Here is a 23,614-nt window from a genome sequence, read left to right on the forward strand (position 1 = left end):
CTCTTTAATTCAGGAACTTCGTTTTGTTCACTGCTGCATTCTCAGAGCCTAGAATGGCTACCATGCACATCGCAGGCACTCAATAAATATTTGTTAAATGATTTACTGAATGTTCTTCATAATTTTTGAAAATAAACAACTGTTTTACAAATAAAATTTTACATATAAAATAATAGTCTTATTAAATCAGTAGGAAGCAATTTTATTTACAAACTATTATTTATAAGTCGTTTTGTGTTTTTATGAGACTAGCCTGAAAATTAACATGTGAGGTATTTGTTATCTTCCTCCTACTGAAGGCGTTTCTCAACCTCAACATTACTATACTTTGGGCCAGATCAGCCTTTGTTGTAGGAGGTGGTACTATGATTGTAGGATATTTAGCAGCATCCCTGGCCTCTACCTACTAAATGCCCATAGCATTCTCCCAGTTGTGACAACCAAAAAAGTCTCCAGATATCATTACCAATGTCTCTGGGGTGGAGGGGGGGAAGGGGGGCCAGAGACTCCCTCCTTCCCCCACTGTAATACTGGAAGGGATGTGTTTTCTGTTTTTCAAAAATGAAAATAGCTTAGATCACAACTAAGATATCTAGAGTATACAGATTTGAATTTTCAAAATGGCTAAATAACCAACTTCACATGCTAAGTTAGGTTCATGTGGCAGTTACTCTTGCATAAAGTAAAATCCTACCATATCTGTATGGTTATCAGCACTTTTGGGAATGGACCTCAGCTTAAGTTTTATCATTACATTCAAAATTATAGGCAAAGAAGTTACACGATTATTCTGTATATCCTTCTCACCTCCAGCCCCCTGGTAAAATGTACTTTTTTTTCAGTCTTGTTAAATCCTAATGGAAACTAATATCTAAATGAAAAAAATCACTATTCATACTTGACTCATGGCTATCACTGAGTGACCAGAATTACACATTCAATTTTGATACAGATATAAATGCAGCTTTCTTAGGGAGCAAATTTCACTGGCACCTGACTGCTAGGTTCATGGCTGAGGGTACAATATTTCAGAAAAATCATTTTGTCTGCCTTCCCATCTTTTAGCAGTAAAAACTCTAGAAAAGTTATAGCTGTTCAATAAGAAACGATACTTTCTTGCTACATTTACCATTTAATACAGTATGCATTTAATACAGTACTATAGCATTTGATAAAAGTAAAAGATGAGTGAGACAGTAAAACTGCTGCCAGCGTTTAACCATTTAAGCTCAAAGTGACTGAAACATTCTCACAGAGAAATAAAACTGCTAAATTTTTATGCTAAGTGCTATAATATTCATAAATAATTAGCTATATAAAATTTAATGAGGACATATATTCAGTAGACCTGGTACTGCAAGGCAAGGTCAAGATTTAGCATAAGGTTTCTTTGTTCCATCTGCCAGTCAAAGCACAGGGATATATGACATATAGAATTGACAATTGTTAGAATAATAGGGTAGTCTTATACTTTTTTTTTTTACAAACGTAAACTAATTATATATCTGACACCATACCTTCCAAGCAAAAAAAAAAAGAAAAAAGAAAGAAAAGAAAAAGAGAAAGAAAAATTTACCAAGAGATGCTACTACCTCCACTAACATTTCAGGATACAGAGGCAAAAACACCAAATTACCCTTACACTTGCTAATGAAATAATTTTCATTTCATATTTACCTTAATTCCACACTATTGGCTATTCTTGCCAAAAACAAACTAAATACATATTTCAGCAATTTTATTCATTCTAAAGTACCCACAATAAATGACCCTATATAAATATTGAGTAAAGCCTAAATCATTTTTTAAAAATAGCAATAAATAACAGAAGTGCTCAGGATACTTTGAGATTGATTATATAAAAAGATTAAACTAAATTGTAAAGAGCTTTACTAATATTCAGAGCTACCTGCAACTAAGTCCTCTGGCTACTTCTATTCTTTGTTAGCCAAAAAGCTACGCAAATAACTCTGTGGCATAGTTCTATCCGACATCAAATCCCTAGCAACACTATTAGATAGGAGCTAATCAGAATAATAATGATGTATCTTCCTAGCTGAAGCTGTTGGCTGGACTGCTAAACATTATTTATTTTCCTCTTCTGAATATTGGCAGCATGTCCTTTATTCAAATTCTCACCCTTCCTTCCCCACTTCTATCACTCTACCCATAACCTTAAATGCAGGTAGTATATTAGTTTTTGCCCTTCACATAAAAATAGACACAAAAGAATCATCTGGGAATTATCTAAATCTACTTCGTCTAAAAACAATTTAAAACATATAACTTTAGAACTATGCCACAAATGATTAGTTGCATAAGCTCTACACTAATAGCTACCAATTATTTAAGAAAGAAAACAACTTGTTTTCTCACATAGAAAGTAGAGATAGTACTGCCTACAATATGTGATTATCAGCAGGTACATAATTTAAAAAATATTTTTAACCTACTATAATGCCTTTATAAGATGTATTTTGACAGTCTTTAGATTAGATTAACTACTAACAACGTACTGCCTCAATGAAAAATGAAAACAGCAAAGTATGAATTTACCAATCAGGAGATTCAATAAGCTGTCCCTGAAGAAGAAATTTTGTGATGCTTGAGTATTTTTTAAACTGCTAAAAAGTATCCTCAGGGAAAAGTGTAAAAAAGGGAAATAGCAGCTTGATACTATAGAAAGAACACTGACTTAGGAACAGGCAGAAATGGGCCCAAATCACACCTCTGCCAAGTGGGATAATTCTCTGCTTAAACAAGTTACTGGACCTCTCTGAATCTCAGTACCTTCTCTGTACAATGGGAACCATACTACTTATCCTCTCAAGGATATTTTAAATAAGTTGACATTTTCCACTAATCCAATTCTTACAAATTGAGAATAATATAAAAATCCTGAAACATATGACTAATGAAATATTCATGGATCAATAAATAATAATCTTTAGAAAGTATACTCCCTAATTATAACGACACCTTCCTTCATATTTAATCATTGGGCTGGCCAAAAAGTTCTTTTGGTTTTATCCCATAAGATGTTAGAGAAAAACCCAAGCGAACTTTTTGGCCAACCCAATAAAATGCTGTAATTTTCTAATAATGGTTTTGGTAAACAACTAGTATACAATAAGACGAAGTACATTTTTGTAATTTAATAATATGCCAAACGGCCAGGCATTTGCTTATAAACATTTAAAATAACTATGTGAAAAATAGTCAAATATAGACTTTGGCCAAAGAAAATTTATTTTATTTAATATCTATCCATTTTATTCATTTAAAATGCCACATCACTCCCCACTCTACAGGTTTTGAAATCTTTAAAATGATTTTCATCCCAATAACTACTTAAAGGAAGACATTAGTTTCAAGAGGATTTTAAGTAAAAGTTAACATTATAGCAGCATGATAAATACAAATGACGGTCAAACTAATTTGACATCTAACATTTGAAAAACTTCTCCAAATATCTCCAAGCTTATAATCTTTATTAATTTTGGATTCTGTGATTTTAACTAAAAATGCTTTATTTATCCCCATTTATTTGGAAAGATACCTATTACTTACATTTCTGTAATTTTCTAAATATGAATTTTTGTCTTAATATCAACTGAGAATTTAGAGATTTTTTTTTTAGTTACTATTTACAAAGAAGATGGTAATACTAATTCTTCTCAGGTTTGTAGGCCTTCTTTATAAGACTTAGGATATAAATCAATACTTACAGCATAAAAATAAATCCTTTTTGGGGGCACTGATTCATGATGAATAAATTCCTTATCTTCCTTACCTCTTATTAACTCCTTCTCTAACTAAAGGATATATTAAAGTATTTCCTCAAAACTTCACATAGTAAAAACACATAATTCCTTGAAAGTCCATGATAGGTGGATATTTTAAAAGTAAAGATTAAGGAGAAATCTAAAAAGCACTAAGTTACTCTCAAAAACAATGGGGTTATTGCAAAGCAATTCAAACAATCCAGCAGAGAAAGCACTCCCCTGAAAAGAGAAAGCCAAGAGGAGAGAGAAATGGAAGAAAATCAGGTCCCAAACCCTTTATTTTCCAGAGTTTGTGAACAGCCTGCTTTCTCTCAACTCTTTCTTTCCCATGTGCTTAATCATTAATGTACCAGTTTTCTACTAAATACAGGTTAAGCGACATCACCACAAAGTTTAAAAGTCAGTCCAGTGAATAAACACTTTCATGTTAAAAAAGAAAAGAAAAGAAACAAAAACCTAAGTAAGAGTTTTTAACACTTTCTTTTCCCACCCAGAGATAAGCACTCAGTTTTAGAACTTAACGAAAGATACTATGCTGCCATCTATCTACCTGAAAGGATATAAAGAAAAATGCAGACTAAAGCTTTCACTTCCTCTGGCTGACAGAATATAGAGTCAAAGTCCATGGCATACTTTCATTGTACTTTTTCTCCAAAAGAAAGAAGCACAGTAATCAATAACACAATCTCTAAAGATAATTAGGGATATCTGGGGGTCTTTATACCATATCCCATATAATGGAAAGAATAACAAAGTTTACGAACAACTTTACACACAAAATGAAGACCTGGATATACTTTGTTTGTTTTAGAGAAAAATGAAAGAGAGACAGGCAAGGACTTAGAAAAAAACTGATGGGGCAGGATTGTTTGAAGAATATTCCACTACAAAACATTAATTTTTTTAAATGTCAATAGTGACTTTTGTACTGAAATTACTGGCAATTTTCTACCTTTATAAAAAAAATGTAATAAATGTCATCACTAAAAAAACCCCAAAAAAAACAAACAAAAAAACCAGTTATAAGGATAATTTTCTATTATTTAGCTTTAAAAGTATTTGCTATAGAGTTTTTTAATATCTTAGAAAAAAATGTGACCTTAAAACCAATTTCCAATTAACTGCCTCAAGCTTTCTGTTATTCTCTTGTCCAGCAATGACTTCCTTCATCTCTCCATCTGGTTAATCTCTACCAATACTATCAAGTCCATCACCAGTCTCATTTTCTACAGCACAATAGTTCTCAAACCTTATGGCTATAGTCGTATGGTTCTGCACAACTCCACAGGATATTGTTTACATAGATTATGACATTAGTGTGGTCTCCTGGAGTTGTGTAGTTAGGAAGCAATGATTAAAATCACTTGGGAAGAAATTTTTAAACAAAATCTTACTGCCAATGACACCTAGGCAGGAAAAGATTGTATGAGACTAACCCTACCAATAAGAACATTACTAAAAGCCAGATAAAATCCAATTAATTGGTCAATAAACAGCTAACTGAAGACACTGGGAAGTAGCCAAACTAGCCAGGACTTAAAGGACAAAGATCCCAGAAAGAGTAGAAATGCACTAAGGTGAGTCCTACATTCCTCAGTACTTTTTACTTAAAGGTAATTGCCACCTCATAAACATTACATATGAAAGGTCAAGTAGAAGTGGAGGCTCAGAGTTTTCTGCAATCCCAGAGAACTGGGGAAACAAAAAGGAGAAGGCACAATCCACTGTTAACATTGAAGTTTCCAGCTGAGAAACTCCTGAAGGGCTATGACATAAGAGAAAGGGCAAACTGAAACTAGTTTTTATGAAGACAAAACCCGAAATCATAAATCCTTACAAAGTCTCAATAAACACAGTAAATGTCATCTTCAAAAGCACTGCTGTATTAAGACCAATATTCTGTTATTAGTCTTAGAAATATTTATTATACAAATCCTTGACTGGATCAAGATGAGTCTTCTCTTACTGACAGTCCACAAAAGAAGTAAATCATATCTTGAAAAACAAAGAATCAACCAGCTCTTCTACAATTTGTCATACAAAATGCCCAGTATCTAACAAAATTTATTAGATATATCAGAAGAAAGGACAAACTATCTGGAAACTACAAAAGAGAAGGAAAAAAAGTCAACGGAAACAGACCCACAAGTAGATCTCAACACTGAAGTTATCAGACATAAATACTAAAATAACTTTCATTAAAATGTTCAAAACTTTAGATGACAAATGAAGAATTTCACCAGAGAAGTGATCTATGAAAAAAATATCAAGTGGAAATTATAACTGAGAAAAATATAATAACTGAATTAATAACCTCAACAGAAGGGTTTGACAGTAGATTAAACAGAGCAGAAGAGTTGAGCAGTAAACCAGAAGAGGGGTCAGTAGGAAATACCCAGTCTGAAGCACAGAGGGAAAAAAAGGAAAAATGCAGGAAAGACTGCAAAAGTTATGCAGTGCAGTGAGATGTCATGTGCATATAATCAGAATCCCAGGAATGCAGGAGAAAAAGTTGGGCAGAAGTAACAGTTGAAGTGACACAGGTCAAGAAATGTCCATAACTTAAAAATGTCATCAAGCCATAGATTTAAGAAGTTATATAAACTCTCAAACAGGAAGAATGCAAAGAAAACAACAATGAAGCACATCATAGAATAACTGCTAAATACAAAAACAAAAAGAAATCACAGGAGTTCTGGGCCAAGATGGCAAGAGAGAAGGCTCCTGAACTCAACTCTTCCCACAGACACAATGAATCTACTACTAAGCATGAAGCAATTCCCTTTGAATGAAGTCCAGAAACTAGCTGAGTGAATCTTATATTGATAGATCAGGCACAGCACTAAAGAAAATCACCAAAAAACAAAGGAAGAAAGCAAGAGAAAAAGAAAGAAACAAAGGAATTACAGAACAGCCAGAAAACAATTTTTAAAATGGCAACAGTAAGTCCATACCTATCAATAATTACTTTAAATATAAAAGGACTAAATTCTATAATCAAAAGACAAAGAATGGCTGAATGGGTAAAAAAAAACCAAGATCCAGTCATCTAGGGCCTATAAGAGATTCACTTCAGCTTTAGGGACACACAGACTGAAAGTGAAGGGATGGAAAAAGATATTCCACACAAGTGAAAACCAAAAGAAAGCAGAGGTAGCTATATTTATATCAGACAAAATAGACTTCAAGCCAAAGATTATAAGAAGAGACAAAGAAGGTCAATATAAAACAATAAAGAGTCACTCCAACAAGAGGATATAACATTTGTATAAATATGATGCATGCAACACAGGAGCACATAAATACATAAGGCAAATATTAACAGACCTGAGGGAGAACTAGACAGCATTATAATAATAGTAGGGGACTTCAGTACCTCAGTTTCAACAATGGATAGATCATCTAGACAGAAAATCAATATGGAAACATCAGACTTAAACTACATGTTAGACCAGATGGACTTAACAGACATTTAAAGAGCATTCCATCCAACAACAGTAGAATACACATTCTTCTCAAGTTCACAGGAAACAGTCTCCAGGGTAAATCATATATTAGGCGGCAAAACAAACCTTAATAATTTTAAGAAGACTGAAATCATATCAAACATCTTTTCCAACCCCAATGGTATGAAATTGGAAATCATGTTATAAGAAGAAAACTAGAAAATTCAAAAATATGTGGAGATTAAACAGCATACCACTGAACAACCAATGGGCCAAAGAAGAAATCAAAACAGATACTAAAAAATATTGAGGCAAATTAAAATGGAGATACAACACACCAAAATTTACGAGATGCAGCAAAGACAGTTCTGAGGGAAGTTCATGGCTATAAATGCCTACATTAACAAAAAAGAGAGGAGACTAGGGGAAGATGGCAGAAGAGTAAGACGCGGAGATCACCTTCCTCCCCACAGATACACCAGAAATACATCTACACGTGGAACAACTCCTACAGAACACCTACTGAACGCTGGCAGAAGACCTCAGACCTCCCCAAACGCAAGAAAGTCCCCACGTACCTAGGTAGGACAAAAGAAAAAAGAATAAACAGAGACAAAAGGACGGGGACAGGACCTGCACCAGTGGGAGGGAGCTGTGAAGGAGGAAAGGTTTCCACACACTAAGAAGCCCCTTCGCGGGTGGAGACTATGGGTGGTGGAGGGGGAAGCTTCAGAACCGCGAAGAGAGCACAGCAATGGGGGTGCGGAGGGCAAAGCAGAAAGATTTCCGCACACAGGATCGGTGCCAACCGGCACTCACCAGCCCGAGACGCTTGTCTACTCACCCGCCGGGGTGGGCGGGGCTGGGAGCTGAGGCTCGGGCATCGGTCGGAGCAGAGCGCAGGGAGAAGACTGGGGTTGGCGGCGTGAACACAGCCTGCAGGGGGTTAGTGCACCACAGCTAGCCGGGAGGGAGTCCGGGGAAAAGTCTGGACCTGCCGAAGAGGCAAGAGACTTTTTCTTACCTCTTTGTTTCCTGGTGCGCGAGGAGAGGTGATTAAGAGCGCTGCTTAAAGGAGCTCCAGAGACGGGCGCGAGCCTCGGCTAAAAGCGCGGACCCCAGAGATGGGCATGAGACGCTAAGGCTGCTGCTGCCACCACCAAGACGCCTGTGTGCGAGCACAGGTCACTATCCACACCCCCCTTCCGGGGAGACTGTGCAGCCCGCCACTGCCAGGGTCCGGTGATCCAGGCACAACTTCCCTGGGAGAACGCACGGCGCGCCTCAGGCTGGTGCAACGTCACACCGGCCTCTGCCGCTGCAGGCTCGCCCCACATCCGTACCCCTCCCTCCCCACGGCCTGAGTGAGCCAGAGTCCCCGAAGCAGCTGCTCCTTTAACCCCATCCCGTCTGAGCGATGAACAGACGCCCTCCTGCGACATACACGCAGAGGCAGGGCCAAATCCAAAGCTGAGCCTCAGGAGCTGTGCGAACAAAGAAGAGAAATGGAAATCCCTCCCAGCAGCCTCAGAAGCAGGGGATTAAATCTCCACAATCAGCTTGAAGTACCCTGCATCTGTGGAATACATGAATAGACAACGAATCATCCCAAATTGAGGAGATGGACTTTGAGAGCAAGATTTATGATTTTTTCCCCTTTTCCCAGTTTTGTGAGTGTGTATGTGTATGCTTCTGCATGAGATTTTGTCTGTATAGCTTTGCTTCCACCATTTGTCCTAGGGTTCTATCCGTCCTTTTTTTTTTCTTTAAAAAATTTTTTTTTCTTAATAATTATTTTTTATTTTAAAAACTTTATTTTATCTTACTTTATTTTATTTTATTTATCTTCTTTCTTTCGTTCTTTCCTTCCTTCCCTCCTTCCTTCCTTCTTTCCTTCCTCCCTCCCTCCTTTCTTCCTTCCTTCCTTCCTCTCTTTCTTTTTTTCTACTTTTTCTCCCTTTTATTCTGAGCCATGTGGATGAAAGGCTCTTGGTACTGCAGCCAGGAGTCAGTGCTGTGCCTCTGAGGTGGAAAAGCCAACTTCAGGACACTGGTCCACAAGAGACCTCCCAGCTCCACATAATATCAAACAGCGAAAATCTTCCAGAGATCTCCATCTCAACACCAGCACCCAGCTTCACTCAACGACCAGCAAGCTACAGTGCTGGACACCCTATGCCAAACAACTAGCAAGACAGGAACACAACCACACCCATTAGCAGAGAGGCTGCCTAAAATCATAATAAGTCCACAGACACCCCAAAACACACCACCAGACGTGGACCTGCCCACCAGAAACACAAGATACAGCCTCATCCACCAGAACACAGGCACTAGTACCCTCTACCAGGAAGCCTACACAACCCACTGAACCAACTTTAGCCACTGGGGACAGACACCAAAAACAACGGGAACCACGAACCTGCAGCCTGCATAAAGGAGACCCCAAACACAGTAAGATAAGCAAAATGAGAAGACTGAAAAACACACAGCAGATGAAGGAGCAAGATAAAAACCCAACAGACCTAACAAATGAAGAGGAAATAGGCAGTCTACCTGAAAAAGAATTCAGAATAATGATAGTAAAGATGATCCAGAAGCTTGGAAATAGAATAGACAAAATGCAAGAAACATTTAACAGGACCTAGAAGAACTAAAGATGAAACAAGCAATGATGAACAACACAATAAATGAAATTAAAAATACTCTATATGGGATCAATAGCAGAATAACTGAGGCAGAAGAACGGATAAGTGACCTGGAAGATAAAATAGTGGAAATAATTACTGCAGAGCAGAATAAAGAAAAAAAGAATGAAAAGAACTTAGGACAGTCTCAGAGACTTCTGGGACAAAATTAAACGCACCAACATTCTAATTATAGGGGTTCAGGAAGAAGAAAAGAAAAAGAAAGGGACTGAGAAAATATTTGAAGAGATTATACTTGAAAACTTCCCTAATATGGGAAAGGAAATAGTCAATCAAGTCGAGGAAGCACAGAGAGTCCCATACAGGATAAATCCAAGGAGAAATATGCCAAGACACATATTAATCAAACTGTCAAAAATTAAATACAGGGCTTCCCTGGTGGCACAGTAGTTGAGAGTCCGCCTGCCGATGCAGGGGACACGGGTTCGTGCCTCGGTCCGGGAAGATCCCACATGCCTCGGAGTGGCTGGGCCCATGAGCCATGGCCGCTGAACCTGCGTGTCCAGAGCCTGTGCTCCACAACAGGAGAGGCCACAACAGTGAGAGCCTCACGTACCACCAAAAAAAAAAAAAAAAAAATTAAATACAAAGAAAACATATTAAAAGCAGCAAGGGAAAAACAACAAATAACACACAAGGGAATCCCCATAAGGTTAACAGCTGATCTTTCAGCAGAAACTCTGCAAGCCAGAAGGGACTGGCAGGACATATTTAAAGTGATGAAGGAGAAAAACCTGCAACCAAGATTACTCTACCCAGCAAGGATCTCATTCAGATTTGATGGAGAAATTAAAACCTTTACAGACAAGCAAAAGCTGAGAGAGTTCAGCACCACCAAACCAGCTTTACAACAAATGCTACAAGAACTTCTCTAGGCAAGAAACACAAGAGAAGGAAAGACCTACAATAACAAACCCAAAACAATTACAAAAATAGGAATAGGAACATACATATCGATAATTAGCTTAAATGTAAATGGACTAAATGCTCCCACCAAAAAACACAGATTGGCTGAATGGATACAAAAACAAGACCCATATATATGCTGTCTACAAGAGACTCACTTCAGACCTAGAGACACATACACACTGAAAGTAAGGGGATGGAAAAAGGTACTCCATGCAAATGGAAACCAAAAGAAAGGTGGAGTAGCAATTCTCATATCAGACAAAATAGACTTTAAAATAAAGACTCTTACAAGACACAAAGAAGGACACTACATAATGATCAAGGGATCAATCCAAGAAGAAGATATAACAATTGTAAATATTTATGCACCCAACATAGGAGCACCTCAATACATAAGGCAAATACTAACAGCCATAAAAGGGGAAATCGACAGTAACATATTCATAGTAGGGGACTTTAACACCCCACTTTCACAAATGGACAGATCATCCAAAATGAAAATAAATAAGGAAACACAAGCTTTAAATGATACATTAAACAAGATGGACTTAATTGATATATATAGGACATTCCATCCAAAAACAACAGAATACACATTTTTCTCAAGTGCTCATGGAACATTCTCCAGGCTAGATCATATCTTGGGTCACAAATCAAGCCTTGGTAAATTTAAGAAAATTGAAATTGTATCAAGTATCTTTTCCGACCACAACGCTATCAGACTAGATGTCAATTACAGGAAAAGATCTATAAAAAATACAAACACATGGAGGCTAAAAAATACACTACTTAATAACGAAGTGATCACTGAAGAAATCAAAGAGGAAATCAAAAAATACCTAGAAACAAATGATAATGGAGACACGATGACCCAAAACATATGGAATGCTGCAAAAGCAGTTCTAAGAGGGAAGTTTATAGCAATACAATCCTACCTTAAGAAATAGGAAACATCTCGAATAAACAACCTAACCTTGCACCTAAAGCAATTAGAGAAAGAAGAACAAAGAAACACCAAAGTTAGCAGAAGGAAAGAAATCATAAAAATCAGATCAGAAATAAATGAAAAAGAAATGAAGGAAACAATAGCAAAGATCACTAAAACTAAAAGCTGGTTGTTTGAGAAGATAAACAAAATTGATAAACCATTAGCCAGACTCATCAAGAAAAAAAGGGAAAAGACTCAAATCAATAGAATTAGAAATGAAAAAGGAGAAGTAACAACTGACACTGCAGAAATACAAAAGATCATGAGAGATTACTACAAGCAACTCTATGCCAATAAAATGGACAATCTGGAAGAAATGGCCAAATTCTTAGAAATGCACAACCTGCCAAGACTGAATCAGGAAGAAATAGAAAATAGGAACAGACCAATCACAAGCACTGAAATTGAAACTGTGATTAAAAATCTTCCAAAAAACAAAAGCCCAGGACCACGTAGCTTCACGGGCGAATTCTATTAAACATTTAGAGAAGAGCTAACACCTATCCTTCTCAAACTCTTCCAAAATATAGAAGAGGGAGGAACACTCCCAAACTCATTCTACGAGGCCACCATCACCTTGATACCAAAACCAGACAAGGATGTCACAAAGAAAGAAAACTACAGGCCAATATCACTGATGAACATAGATGCAAAAATCCTCAACAAAATACTAGCAAACAGAATCCAACAGCACATTAAAAGGATCATACACCATGATCAAGTGGGGTTTATTCCAGGAATGCAAGGATTCTTCAATATATACAAATCAATCAACGTGATACACCATAGTAACAAATTGAAGGAGAAAAACCATATGATCATCTCAATAGATGCAAAGAAAGCTTTTGACAAAATTCAACACCGATTTATGATAAAAACCCTGCAGAAAGTAGGCACAGAGGGAACTTTCCTCAACATAATAAAGGCCATGACAAACCCACAGCCAACATCGTCCTCAATGGTGAAACAGCGAAAGCATTTCCACTAAGATCAGGAACAAGACAAGGTTGCCCACTCTCCCCACTCTTATTCAACATAGTTTTGGAAGTTTTAGCCACAGCAATCAGAGAAGAAAAGGAAATTAAAGGATTCCAAATTGGAAAAGAAGAAGTAAAGCTGTCACTGTTTGCAGATGACATACTATACATAGAGAATCGTAAAGATGCTACCAGAATACTACTAGAGCTAATGAATGAATCTGGTAAAGTAGCAGGATACAAAATTAATGTACAGAAATCTCTGGCATTCCTATACACTAATGATGAAAAATCTGAAAGTGAAATCAAGGAAACACTGCCATTTACCACTGCAACAAAAAGAATAAAATATCTAGGAATAAACCTACCTATGGAGACAAAAGACCTGTATGCAGAAACTTGTAAGACACTGATGAAAGAAATTAAAAATGATACAAATAGTTAGAGAGATATACCATGTTCTTGGATTGGAAGAATCAACATTGTGACAATGACTCTACTACCCAAAGCAATCTACAGATTCAATGCAATCCCTATCAAACTACCACTGGCATTTTTCACAGAACTAGAACAAAAAATTTCACAATTTGTATGGAAACACAAAAGAACCCGAATAGCCAAAGCAATCTGGATAACGAAAAATGGAGCTGGAGCAATCAGGCTCCCTGACTTCAGACTATACTACAAAGCTACAGTAATCAAGACAGTATGGTACTGGCACAAAAACAGAACTATAGATCAACGGAACAGGATAGAAAGCCCAGAGAAAAACCCACACACATATGGTCACCTTACCTTTGATAAAGGAGGCAGGAATGTACAGTGGAGAAAGGACAGCCTCTTCAATAAGTGGTGCTGGGAAAACTGGACAGGTACATGTAAAAGTATGAGACTAGATCACCCCCTAACACCATACACAAAAAAAAGCTCAAAATGGATTAAAGACCTAAATGTAAGGCCAGAAACTATCAAACTTTTAGAGGAAAACATAGGCAGAACAACCTATGACATAAATCACAGCAAGATCCTTTTTGACCCACCTCCTAGAGAAATGGAAATAAATACAAAAATAAACAAATGGGACCTAATGAAACTTCAAAGCTTTTGCACAGCCAAGGAAACCATAAACAAGACCAAAAGACAACCCTCAGAATGGGAGAAAATATTTGCAAAGGAAGCAACTGACAAAGGATTAATCTCCAAAATTTATAAGCAGCTCATGCAGCTCAATAACAAAAAAACAAACAACCCAATCCAAAAATGGGCAGAAGACCTAATAGACATTTCTCCAAAGAAGATATACAGAGTGCCAACAAACACATGAAAGAATGCTCAACATCATTAATCATTAGAGAAATGCAAATCAAAACTACAATGAGATATCACCTCACACCAGTCAGAATGGCCATCATCAAAAAATCTAGAAACAATAAATGCTGGAGAGGGTGTGGAGAAAAGGGAACCCTCTTGCACTGCTGGTGGGAATGTGAATTGGTTCAGCCACTATGGAGAACAGTATGGAGGTTCCTTAAAAAACTACAAATAGAACTACCATATGACCCAGCAATCCCACTACTGGGCATATACCCTGAGAAAACCAAAATTCAAAAAGAGTCATGTACCAAAATGTTCATTGCAGCTCTATTTACAACAGCCCGGAGATGGAAACAACCTAAGTGCCCATCATCGGATGAATGGATAAAGAAGATGTGGCACATATATACAATGGAATATTACTCAGCCATAAAAAGAAACGAAATTGAGCTATTTGTAATGAGGTGGATAGACCTAGAGTCTGTCATACAGAGTGAAGTAAGTCAGAAAGAAAAAGACAAATACCGTATGCTAACACATATATATGGAATTTAAGAAGAGAAAAAAATGTCATGAAGAACCTAGGGGTAAGACAGGAATAAAGACACAGACCTACTGGAGAATGGACTTGAGGATATGGGGAGCGGGAAGGGTGAGCTGTGACAGGGCGAGAGAGAGTCATGGACATATACACGCTAACAAACGTAAGGTAGATAGCTAGTGGGATGCAGCCACATGGCACAGGGACATCGGCCCGGTGCTTTGTGACCGCCTGGAGGGGTGGGATAGGGAGGGTGGGAGGGAGGGAGACGCAAGAAGGAAGAGATATGGGAACATATGTATATGTAAAACTGATTCACTTTGTTATAAAGCAGAAACTAACACACTATTGTAAAGCAATTATACCCCAATAAAGATGTTAAAAAATAAATAAATAAAATAAAAAGAGTCATGTACCAAAATGTTCATTGCAGCTCTATTTACAATAGCCTGGAGATGGAAACAACCTAAGTGTCCATCATCAGAAGAATGGATAAAGAAGATGTGGCACATATATACAATGGAATATTACTCAGCCATAAAAAGAAATGAAATTGAGCTATTTGTAATGAGGTGGATGGTCCTAGAGTCTGTCATACAGAGTGAAGTAAGTCAGAAAGAGGAAGACAAATACCGTATGCTAACACATATATATGGAATTTAAGAAAAAAAAATGTCATGAAGAACCTAAGGGTAAAACAGGAATAAAGACACAGACCTACTAGAGAATGGACTTGAGGATATGGGGAGGGGGAAGGGTAAGCTGGGACAAAGCAAGAGAGAGGCATGGACATATATACACTACCAAACGTAAAACAGATAGCTAGTACGAAGCAGCCGCATAGCACAGGGAGACCAGCTCGGTGCTTTGTGACCACCTAGAGGGGTGGGATAGGGAGTGTGGGAGCGAGACACAAGAGGGAAGAGATATGGGAACATATGTATATGTATAACTGATTCACTTTGTTATAAAGCAGAAACTAACACACCATTGTAAAGCAATTATACTCCAATAAAGATGTAAAAAAGAAAAAAAAAGAAAAAAGAAAGATCTCAAACTAACTTTATATCTCAAGGATCTAGAAAAGGAGGAACAAAATAAGCCAAAAGTAGAAAGAAGGAAAAAACAAAGATTAGAGTCGAAGTAAGTGAAATAGAGACTAAAAAGACAATAGAAAAGATCAAGGAAACTAAAACCTGGTTTTTTGAAATGATAAACGAAATACACTAGACTCACTAAAAAAAAAGAGAGAGAACTCAAATAAATAAAATCAGAAATGAAAGAGGAGACATTGCAACTGATACTGCACAAATACAAAGGATCATAAGAGACTACTATGAAAAATTATATACCAAGAAATTGGACAACCTAGAAGAAATTGATAAATTCCTAGAAACAAACAACCTACCAACAATGAATCATGAAGAAACAGAAACTCTGAACAGACCAATTACTAGTAAGAAGATTGAATCAGTAATCAAAACCTCCAAAAGTGAAAAGTCCAGGACCAAATGGCTTCATGGATGAATTCAACCAAACATTTAAAGAATTAACACTAATCCTTCTCAAACTTTTCAAAAAAAATTGAAGAGGAAGGAACACTTCCAAAATTTTGTACAAGGCCAGCATTAACCTGATACAAAAGCCAGACAACAACACTGAAAGAAAAGAAAACCATATCTCTGATGAACAAAGATGTGAAAATCCTCAACAAAATATTAGCAAACCAAATTCAACAATACATTAAAAGGAACATACATCATGATCAAGTGGGATTTAATTCCAGGGATGCAAAGATACTTCAACATCTGCAAATCAATCAGTGTGATATACCAGATTAACAAACTGAATGATAAATATCATATGATCATCTCAAAAGACACAGAAAAGCCCTTGACAAAATTCAACATCCATTCATGATAAAAACTCTCAACAAACTGGGTGTAGGAGGAAACATACTTCAACATAATAAAGGCCATATATGACAAACCCACAGAAACATCAGACTCAGTGAAAAGCTGATAGCTTTTCCTCTAAGATGAGGAATGAGACAAAGATGCCCACTCTTATCACCAATATTCAACGCTGGATATCAAAACAATTAGGCAAGCAAAAGAAACAAAAGACATCCATTTAGAAAGGAAGAAGTAAAACTGACATTATTTGCAGATAACATGGTATTACATATAGAAAACCTAAAGACTCGACCAAAAAACTGTTAGAATAAACAAATTCATAAAGTTGCAGGATACAAAATTAATATACAAATATCAGTTGCATTTCCATACACTATCAGGAAGTTATTAAGAAAACAATCCCATTTACAATTGTATCAAAAAGAATAAAATACCTAGGAATAAATTTAACCAACAAGGTGAAAGATCTGTACAGTGAAGACACTGATGAAAGAAACTGAAGACAACACCAATAAATGGAAAGCTCTTCCACGCTCATAGATTGGAAAAATTAAATATTCTTAAAATGGACATACTACTCAAGCAATCTACAGATTCAATGCAATCCCTATCACAATTTGACTGCATTTTTTTCACAAAAATAGAACAATCCTAAAATTTGTAATGGACCCACAGAAGATCTCAAATAACCAAAGCAATCTTAAGAAAGAAGAACCAAGCTGGAGGCATCTCATGTCTTGATTTCAAAATATACTGCATAGCTATAGTAATCAAAATAGTATGATACTGACATAAAAGGCACTTATATCAATGGAACAGAATAGACAGCCCAGAAAAAAACCCACTCTTAAATGGTCAATTAGTTTACGACAAAGGAGCCAAGAAGAGTCAATGGGGAAAAGACAGTCCCTTCAATAAATGGTCCTGGGAAAACTGGACAGTCGCAAGCAGAAGAATGAAACTGGACCCCTATCTTACACCATACACAAAAACCACTCAAAATGAATCAAAGGTTTGAACATAAAACCTAAACCCATAAAAATGGTGGAAGAAAGCATATTGGGTAAGCTCCTTGACGCTGGTCTTGGCAATGTTTTTTTGGATTTGACACCAAAAGCAAAGTGACCAAACCAAAAGAAACTAGTGGGACTAAATCAAACTAAAAACCTTCGCGAAGCATAGGAAACCACCAACAAAATGAAAAGGCAACCTATGTTATGCGAAAAAATATTTGCAAATCATATCTCTGATACAGGGTTAATATCCAAAATATATAAAGAACCCATACAACCCAACAGCAAAAAATAATAATAATAATTGATTAAAAAATGGGCAGAGGACCTGAACAGACATTTTTCCAAAGAAGATATATTGATGGCCAATGGGTATGTGAAAAGGTACTCAACATCACTAATCATCAGGGAAATGCAAATCAAGACCACAATGGGATATCACCTCACACCTGTTAGATTAGAATGGCTATCACCAGAAAGATAAAAGGTAAGTGTTGGCAAGGATGTGGAGAAAAAGAAATCCTTTTGCACTGTTGGTGGGAATAGAAATTGGTGTAGCCACTATGGAAAGCAGTATGGAGACCACTCAAAAAATTAAAAATAGAACTACCATATGATCCAGCAATTTTACCTCTAGGTATATATCCAAAGGAAATGAAAACAGGATATCAAAGAGATATCAGCACTCCCATGTTCACTGCAGCATTATTCACAATAGCCAAGATATGGAAGCAACTTAAGTGTCCATCAATAGATGAATGGATAAAAAAGATGTATATATACACAGTGGAATATTATCCAGCCATGAGAAAGGAGGAAATCCTGCTATCTGTGATAACATGGATGAACCTTGATGCCCTTATACTAAGTGAAATAAGCCAAATGGTATCACATATCTGTGGAATTAAGAAAAAAAAAGTTCAACTCATAGAAACTGAGAGTAGACAAGTAGTTGCCAGGGGCTGGGGTTGTGGGAAATAGGGAGAGGTTGGTAAAAGGGTGCAAATTTTAGCTATAAGATGAATAAGGTAAAGCTCTAATGTAAAACATGATGACCACTGTTTTATCACCGTACTGTACAACTGAAATTCACTAAGAGAGAAGAACTTAAATGTTCTCATAAAAAGAAAGATTAATATGTGAAGTGTTGGATGTGTTAATTAACTAGATGGGGAAATCCTTTCAAAGTTATACATATATCAAATTATCATAATGCACAATTTAAGTATCTTATAAATTTATATGTTAATTATATAATTATGCCTCAGCAAAGCTGAAATAATATAAATAACTAAATCATAAAAGCAGTCAGAGAAAAGATACATTACTTCAGTGGAGGAACAATAAAACTAACAACTGACTTTACAACAGAAATGATGGAAACCAGAAGACAAGGAAATAACATCCTTTAAAACCTGAAAATAACTCCAAATGTATGATTCTATGCCAAGCAAATAAATCCTTCAAAAATGAAAGAGAAATAAAGACATTTTCAGGTGAACCAAAACTGGGAGAATCTGTTCCAGTACACTTCCACCAAGAGGCAGAAAAAAAATACTCCCAGAAAGAAACTCAGAAACTTACGAAGACATGAAGGACTAGAAAAAGCATCAATATGTGGGTAACTCTAAACAAATAGTGACTTCATATAACATATGTATTATAACACATAATATATAAACGACAATAATTACTTCTTGTTGTCATGAGTTTTAGTTCAACATCTATTTTATGCGCCCAGAATACCAAAAATGATGATAGGAGGGGTTCTAAGGCCACTACATTTACTATCACAGCGATGTTTAAAGTACCAACTTATATTAAACTTCAGAAAACCAAGGAAGAATGTTTTGATCTCCGGGAAAACCACTTTAAAAAGAGTAAAAGGAGGAACACCATCAGAAGGGATAAATTGGAAATCTTTTTAAATTGAAAATTTCCAAGCAGGTAAGAAAAGGAGAGCAGCTATGTTTCAAGTAAAACTTTATTAACAAAAACAGGCAGAGGAAAAAGAAGACAAAAAAAAAAAAAAACAGGCAGAGGTCCAAACTTATCCCAACGCCCATGGTTTGCCAATCCCTTCACTATCCTACAATGCATTCCCTCCTAGAGAAGCTCTAGTCGCTTTTCATTAATACCACTAAATTTTACCTCTCTCTCAGTTTTTAAAACATTCTGACCTTAATCTTACTGGGAAATTTTTATTTTAATGCTTTTCTTATTAGGCTCAATCTACTTGAAACAGGTTACTCTTGGGAGAATACGTATAACCTTTTACATATTTTAACTACAATGCCAATTATATCAGAAATTAACCTATAATTGAGATTCAAACCCAAGGAGTTTGGCTTTAAAGTCACTCTCATGGCTAGGTCACCTCACACAGTTGTTGTGGGAATTAAAAGAAATAACACGTGCAGAAAAAGTACCTTGTCGACCCTAACGACTCCCTAAATATTAGCTGCTATTGCATTAGAGCTTTTGATCTGGATGTTTTGGGTGACCATTCTTTTGTACCTGGTCTTACTAGAAAGTAAAATTAAAATATGAGAAAGCATAAAAAAAGAAATTCATCTATAAATAAAACGTTTCTAAAACCACAGTACTAGCATGCACTAAAGTCTCAGTGTGATGATGTCAAACACCTATATTTACAGTTCTCCCTTTTGAACTTTTTTCAGTTATTAGTTTTTAATTGCTCACTCTGTATTTAATAAGGAGAATTACCACAAGGCCCCACTAATATATGCAACTAAGCAACAATAGTAAATATCTTCTTTTAATTAAACAAAATGACCATGTGTATAAAAAAGATCTAAATACACAGAACTTAAAGACCTTCTCTCAATTGCTCTCTTATTACAAAATTTAATTGTATGTACCACCACCGAACTTGTTATTTTTAATAAAAAAAGATTTAAACAGTATAAAATGATATAAATAGGAAAGAAAACACCCTTCTCCATCAGGGAATCTATTCCTTCTTCCCTCTCTCTTCCCTACCGGTTTCTCACACGCACCCTTGCTCATACTCTCTCTGTCTGTCTCTCTCTCCCACACACAAAACACACACACACACACACACACACACACACACACACACACACACACACACAGAGGGCATTTTAAAAACACAATCTAAGTCCAAATGACACATAGGATCAGGCTCAAATACCAGTTCTACACACAAAGCACACAAGATATGATTCAGAAAACACAAAATCAGGTTCAAATCCCAGCTCTACAACTAAAACCAGTTTAATAATCACTTCCCTAGCTTTGCATCTTCAGTAACTATTTATTCAAACTCTATTAGTCTGTTTCCATCTATAAAATGGTGGAAAATCGTACCCACCTCATGTGGCTGTAGTGAGCATTAACGTGAGAATTAAAATCACACGCCCATAGCATAGTGTTGATATAGAGTCAAGCCTTAACATTCCTAGGTGATGCTATTACCACTGCCACCACTAACACCACCATTCTGGGCAAATCTTGTTAACATCTATTGTAGTTCCTCTATAAAATGGAAAAAGCAATGCCTCAAACGGTGTATGTAATAACTTTTTAGGGCATCCTGCAAATTCGTCTTGTCCTTTCTCTCAAGAACTTAATGTTCCTTTGAGAACCTTTAAGAATTAAACAAGTCTATTTTTATTCCTGAGAAGAAGCAAGAAGCTAACATTTTCACTTTGTTTTTCATTACTGTAGATATTTTTAAACCAATATATTATTAAGAGATCTAATATGTCACTTTTTAAAGAACTCAACACTAATAAATAATCATAAATAGATGTGGTTAAAAGGCAATATCAGAACAGGGTCCACTTTCTCAATTCCAATATATTTTAAAATGCACCAATTTGAGGGTTTATGTTTGTTGTTTTTGTTTTCAGTTTTCTGCACTTAAAAGCACCACATGTTAATAACTGTATAATATAGTTGCTCTAACATTAGTTGATATAAACATTTCTTACCAAGTTATGCTTTTTTAGTGGAAGAAAGTAATAATAGTGGCAGAAAGAAAACATCAGTGCGTAGCAAGTAAGAAGTTCAGTGTAGAAACACAACTGCAGAAAAAGCCAGTGATTATCTTCACCAACACAATTGTTAATCCTGAAGAAAAAAAGGAAAAAGAAAAATTATTTCAAACTTTAATGTTAATTTTAGGACGGTAAAACTAGACGCAAACACACACAAACTTCACATAAAGCACAAACTTCATATGTGCTTTACTTCACAGAGATAAGCTAAAGTCACTCAAACCTAAAAGCAAAGAGTACATAAGATATGACACAAATATGCCACTTCACATTTGTAAAGCACATTCTACTTTTTAAAGAAGTCCTGTATATGATTCCCCTTCAACTCAACAACAACCCAGTGAGGCAGGGAAGAACAGATGGCAGCCTCCTTGCTTCACTGATACAAAAAAGGAACAAAGGAGTTAGGACAATTGCCAGAGGATGTACAGTTAGGAGAGACAGTGGTCAAGAGAACAAGAACCCTCTTCTGTATACTGCTCTTCCACCGCAGCATTCTAGCTGTGCAGACCAATTTGAATGATGTGAAGTAAAATAACTTAAACCTGCCACTCTGAGATACTGCTAAGCATTCACAATTTTTCTTACTTTTAAAATCTAACCTTGGTTCCTGAAAATAAACACATATCCAAAAGTATTTACAAATTCTTAGAGCTACATTTTCACCAATACAACAGTGAACCACAACTAGGAAAAAGGATTAATGTCATAATCCCAAAATATTCAAGATTAATGCAAGCTGACCATATTATTGTTCCAAGGTTATTTATTGTACCTAAATTTTCAAAATATTTTACAATTCCAGCAGAAAACCCTAGTTCAAAACTACAAATTACCTTTCACAAATGTTTTCATTTCAATATAGCATTACACTGCCACTGTTTGAAAAAATAAATAAATAAGGTCAAATTCCTAACTTAAATTGTTGTTTTAAAGGTGTGTTGTCTGTTTTTTAAAATCAGATATATAACTGAACCGAAAACCTGGAAGAGGCATTTCTTAGACTAAAGAGTGCACGCTTTGTAAACAAGAAAACTTCCTGTGTTTTGTTATCTGCAGGCACGGCTACCAGAGAAGGGTGCTTCTGTATGCACTCAAAAATACTCTTCAATAGCTGTTGCTTGAAAGATGACTTATACTTGCCCCATTCCTTTCTGTCCCCCTAAAATTTGAGAAATAACTGCTATGATCATGGCGCTCTTCTTAAGCACAGAACTTTAAGAAACACTAAGATAATCTACATGTAAGAGTTCTTTTGATAGCAAGTTCCTTGGAAGGAGTGATTAGAGCCAAAAATAGAGTAAACCTTGAGGTCATCAGAGAACTGACCTCCAAATCCAAAGCTGTTAAGCAGCTAAGATAATGCAGTTTCTGAAAAAAATCAAAAATTCTCCTTGCTTCTAGTTATACTGTACATTTCCCTCACTCTCTGAATATCTCAGCACTGCTCTATTAGGGAATTCAATCACATAAATCCCTAAATCTACTCAGGCCCCCTGGTCTACCCTCCCTTCTTATGCTCCAGCTCTTTGTACTTTCACTCTTCTTCCCACCAGTGTTCTGAGAAGGTGACAAAAACTATGGAGGCACAAGGCCTAGGAACAGAGAGCTCACCCCAATCTTAGAATTTTGGTTAAACAGCACTTTATTTTGTCACCAAGTCAATCTTTATTCCTTGAAAATAAATCAATAAATAAAATCACTCATCTATATAGTACCAAAACAGTTCCTAGTTGATTATTTTTTCAGCTTAAGCTATTGCATTCACTTAAAAGGAGGTATCAATATCCAACCAACTATCCTGAACATTTATTATACTTTTAATCAGAAATATTACTCTAAAAAGTGTATAAAATTGAGTTTTTAAGTGTGATTATCCCTTACCTGAATACATGTTTTACATAGCTTTAAAAAATCTACTACTATTGCAACTGTAAACAGAACACTGAGGTTTGTAAAATCACTTGAGAATTG

General features: G+C 36.1%; 1 protein-coding gene across 2 annotated transcripts in view; it reads right to left on the bottom strand.

Annotated features, from left to right (window-relative positions):
- ZDHHC21 (zDHHC palmitoyltransferase 21) overlaps positions 1-23,614 on the bottom strand; it is a 69,039-nt gene that overhangs the window by 24,480 nt on the left and 20,945 nt on the right. For both annotated transcript variants that reach the window (XM_082657496.1, XM_082657495.1), the window contains one exon: positions 21,575-21,713. In XM_082657496.1, coding sequence (XP_082513622.1) covers positions 21,575-21,713 — 139 coding nt within the window. The remainder of the gene's footprint in view (positions 1-21,574; positions 21,714-23,614) is intronic.

Source organism: Grampus griseus (assembly GCF_964374135.1).
Source record: "Grampus griseus genome assembly, chromosome: 6".
NCBI classification, from domain to species: domain Eukaryota; kingdom Metazoa; phylum Chordata; class Mammalia; order Artiodactyla; family Delphinidae; genus Grampus; species Grampus griseus.